The sequence below is a fragment of the Propithecus coquereli genome, unplaced genomic scaffold, assembly GCF_000956105.1.
Source record: "Propithecus coquereli isolate 6110/MARCELLA unplaced genomic scaffold, Pcoq_1.0 Scaffold162, whole genome shotgun sequence".
NCBI lineage: Eukaryota > Metazoa > Chordata > Mammalia > Primates > Indriidae > Propithecus > Propithecus coquereli.
In genome coordinates this window covers 3,048,758-3,053,308 of record NW_012140747.1, presented here as the reverse complement: position 1 = coordinate 3,053,308, position 4,551 = coordinate 3,048,758, and the positions used below count along the sequence as shown (strand labels likewise).

Genomic DNA, 4,551 nt, shown 5'->3' with positions numbered 1-4,551 from the left:
TCTCCAAGCGGCTGTGGTTGTTGAGAAGGGCGAATACCTGGACTGGGAAAGGCGAGAAACCACAGGGCGAGGGAGCCGCTCTCGCCGCCTGGCGCCCCCCGACGGGCCGAGGCGGGGGCGGGCAGGCTGGGACGCGGGACCGAGCGGGAGCGGAGGGGCGCGCACGCCCAGCACCGGCAACGCCGAGCGAAGCGGGCGGGCGTGAGACCGGGCGCCCCACCCCAGCGCGCGCGCGGGCGCCGAGGGCCCGGCAGGGGCAGCGCGGGCGGGCGGGGCGGCTGCGCTCTCGCCGCCCCGGGGTGTGGTTCCCGCGGCCCGGCCGGGCGGGGAGGCGGGTTTAAGGAGGCGGCCGGCGGGCCCCGCTTCACTCGCGCCCGCGCCGCCGCCACCGCGCCCCGCCATGGAGCGGCCGCCGCTGCGCGCCCTGCTCCTCGGCGCCGCCGGGCTGCTGCTCCTGCTCCTGCCCCTCTCCTCTTCCTCCTCTTCGGACGTGTGCGGCCCCTGCGCGCCGGCCGCCTGCCCGCCCCTGCCCCCGCGGGGCTGCCCGCTGGGCGAGACCCGCGACGCGTGCGGCTGCTGCCCGGTGTGCGCCCGCGGCGAGGGCGAGCCGTGCGGGGGCGGCGGCGCCGGCAGGGGGCACTGCGCGCCGGGCATGGAGTGCGTGAAGAGCCGCAAGAGGCGGAAGGGTAAAGCCGGGGCAGCAGCCGGCGGCCCGGTGGTGAGCGGCGTGTGCGTGTGCAAGAGCCGCTACCCGGTGTGCGGCAGCGACGGCACCACCTACTCCAGCGGCTGCCAGCTGCGCGCCGCCAGCCTGCGGGCCGAGAGCCGCGGGGAGAAGGCCGTCACCCAGGTCAGCAAGGGCACCTGCGAGCAAGGTGGGCACGAGCGCTTCCCGCGCCGACCGCGCCGGGCCTCGCCACTCCCCTCGCGGGCGTCCTGGGCGCCAGATGGGAGGGGAGGAGTTGGCAGCTGCGGGCGCCGGGCCCGAGGGGCGACGCCTCCCGTCTCCTTTTCGGTGGTTTTATTTCGAGAATTCGGTGCGTGCGCCAAGAAAGTGAGAACTCGCAGGGCCGGGTGTATATATAGAAAAGATTTTCCGAGACCTCAGACGTCCCCGTCCCGAAAGCTCGCCCTACTCGCGCTAACAGCTGGCAAGTCCATTCGCGAGAGCGGGGAGCCCGGAGATGTCACTTTCTCGTCACTCTTTCTTGGCTTGGGTGTGTAGAGAGAGGAGACGTCAAGAGATGGGGAAAGGAGTTTGACAGTGAAATACACAGTAAGGACTTTCAGAAAAAAAGTTGTTTGTCCCACTTCAATTGGCTGATTATAAGAATTTTTTAATCAGATTTCATGGTTTCTAAATAAAATAATCCACTTAACTGGAAATTACAGATTCTCAGACAGTAATCTAACTAGCTAATTATTTGTGGGCAAAATAAAATACAAACTCTTTGAAGAATGTTCTTATGATGTAGTTTATGTTGTGAACATGAGTACCATTTTGTTTTTCCTAAGTGTTCCTTTTTTTTTTTTTTTTTGCGTAATTTATCCCCAGGATGCAGTGCTCAGCAGGAATGCCTTTGAGATTATGTTTGATCGTTTATTTTATTCCAAACAAGCCCAAGCTTGCCATAAATGAACCAGGAAAATAAATGAAGTCTGGACTTGAAAACAAAAAAAAAGCAGAAATTTTAACTCTAAAGCCTGAAGTAAGATTTTCCATCAGCACTGGTTTCAAGGGAAAGTTAGAAATCCAGTGTTGGCAGCCCCTCTCCTGGTCCCAGCCAAGGTAGAAAAGGGAGAGGAGGTAGTTCTACTGAGAAGACAGAAGCTGTTGCTTCTTTAACACAGTTGAGACTTTCTCCAGAACTTCCAAATAATAATTCTTTCCTTAGAGCTTTTCCAGAAGACCATATGCTGATAGGTTGCATGTCACCAATTTCAAAGTTCACTTTTGAAAGCCCTAAAGCATTTAACTCCCTGTTAGCTATTTATAGTATCATCCCTTTAAACTTAGAAAATGACAGCCTTAAAAATCTGTGTATATTTCCAACAGAAACAGTCATTTGTTCCTTTGGATCCATTTGTCAGTCACATGATTAAAAGAGAAATGCGCCTTGTTTATAAATTTGTTCCAAATATTGAGATTTTCATATAAACATGCCAATGCAGAATTTTCCCCGGGGTCTTTCAAAATGACAGGTACTTGCCTTATCAGAGCAGAAGGTTAGCTCAGTGATTGTTCATTCAAATGTTGTCATTTTCTAGCCTATAGCTAGTTTTATCCCGTTTTCTCTACTGCTACTTATATCTCTAAACACACCCACAGTACAATTATAAAATATTGGACTGATAGTCATTATAGAACCAGTTTCATAACCTCATGACCACATGCACCCAGCCCTTCAGTACCCCTCCAGACTACAAACCCCTTGAGAGTACAGGCCTGGCTTTTCTTTATGTTTGGGAAAATGTTAGGAAAAATAGCGTCTAAAACTGGAAACCTTAACATAAATTAGCCTTTTCTTCCCAGCTTAAATTAAGAGATGTGGGACTGATGCCTGAGACCATTTGTAGGAGAATGCCAAAGACAGCAGAAGAGAATGTGAGGTCCTTCCAACAGCAGGACTTTGCCGTAGCAGAGACATACAGGGTGAAATCAGGTCCCCTAGTGTGTTTCTCTTGACTCCTGGATATGTTTTGACAATTACAGAAGCAAACTGGACAGCGTGCCATTGACTTCTGTACCATTTGGATGTATCATTAAATCTCACCATTGAAAGAGAACATGGTGCTCCTTTATTCCAATTCTTGGTTATGCCTTTTGTTTATGGTCCTTTAACTCTGAGCTCGTTGGCAATCCCATTTCAGCCACTCTGGTCCAGTTGGGTACCATCCCCTCTTCTCCTTCAGAATGGAATCAGAATGTCATTCTCAAGGGCCTCCCTTCTTAGTACCTTCAGGACAAAGTCCAAACTACATAGCACAGCATATGAGGGTCTTCACAGTAGAATCCCATTCTGTTATTCTCACCTCTTCTCTTTAAGCCCCTTTATGCTCCAGCCATAATGAGTGTCTGCTATTCACATTTCAACACATCATATTTCTTCATGCCTCCGTGCCTTTGCGGATGCCTTCTGCTTGGAATGCCTCCCCACCTCCACACACACCACAGTCACTCCCTCCCTCACTTACCTTTCCCACCCTTTGAACTCTTTCCCAGCCTTCACTGTAAGGGACAGCTGTATGCCTTTCTCTGTGATGCATCCTGATTCTCCCCCGCCCCAGAATGATGTTCTCCCGGGGGTCTGTGTATGCACACAGCCATTATTTCAACATATTTGTTGCACATGTACTGGGTATATGCATACAGGAAGCATTAACGCAGAGAAGTTAAGACAATGAGCTCTCGAACCCGACTCCTTGGGTATGAATCTTAACTCTGCCATTTACTGACTATAGCTTTGAGCGAGTTACTTGATCGCTCTGCCTACAGGTTTCCTCGCTTGTAAAATGGGGATTATAACCATCCGTATCTCATAGGGTTGCTGTGAAGATTAACTGCATGAAGATTATCCATAGAAAGCACTCGATAAATATTAATTGTCATTATTCAACCTGAAAGTAAGCATCACAACCACTTGCTCATTTCAGGAGATTCTTCCTCCAAAATCCCCATTACTTTTTCTCTCCACTTTCATATCAGAAACAGAAAAAATCACATCCCTAAGAGTCTTCCCCAAGCCTCAGAGAAATGTTTTTTAATTTTTTCTGGCCTCCACTGCCCTTCTTGAGCATAGAAACTTCTAGAATGCTGAGTGAATCAATGATACATTATTTTGATTATCCAGTTTTTTTTTAACTCCCTTTTTTTATTTCAAAATCTTACAGGGGTACAAATATTTTTGGTTACGTGTATCGATTTTGTTATGCTTGAGTTAGGGTTATAAGTGTGCGCATCACCCAGATAGTGTTCATTGTACCCATTAGGTGTATTTTCACCCATCCCCTCCTCCCTTCTCCCCGCTGCTTGATTTCTACTGAGTTTTACTTACCTCTGTGCATATGTGTGCTCATTGGTTAGTTCCAGTTTAATAGCAAGTACATGGGGTGTTTGTTTTTCCATTCTTTAGATACTTTGCTTAGGATAATGGTGTCCAGTTCCATCCAAATTGTTGCAAAAGGCACTAAGTCATCCTTCCTCATGGCTGAGTAATATTCCATGGTATATGTACACCACATTTTGTTAATCCACTCAGAATTGATGGGCATTTGGGTTGATTCCACATCTTTGCAATTTTGAATTGTGCTGCAATAAACATTCAAGTGTAGGTGTCTTTTCATAAAATGACGACTTTTCCTTTGGGTAAATACCCAGTAATGGGATTACTGGATCAAATGGTAGGTCAACTTTTAGTTCTTTGAGGAATGTCCATACTGTTTTCCATAGAGGTGGTACAAATTTGCAGCCCCACCAACAGTGTATAAGCATTCCTTTCTCTCTGCATCCACATCAACATCTATTGTTTTTGGGCTTTTTAATAAAAGCCA

At 48.8% G+C, this 4,551-nt stretch overlaps 1 protein-coding gene across 1 annotated transcript in view; it reads left to right on the top strand.

Annotated features, from left to right (window-relative positions):
- The first annotated feature begins 261 nt into the window (after nt 1-261).
- Nucleotides 262-4,551, top strand: part of IGFBP7 (insulin-like growth factor binding protein 7) — a 96,570-nt gene continuing 92,280 nt past the window's right edge. The window contains exon 1 of the mRNA XM_012641113.1: nt 262-875. Within this exon, the coding sequence (XP_012496567.1) occupies nt 401-875 (475 nt within the window). The 5' untranslated portion in view covers nt 262-400. The remainder of the gene's footprint in view (nt 876-4,551) is intronic.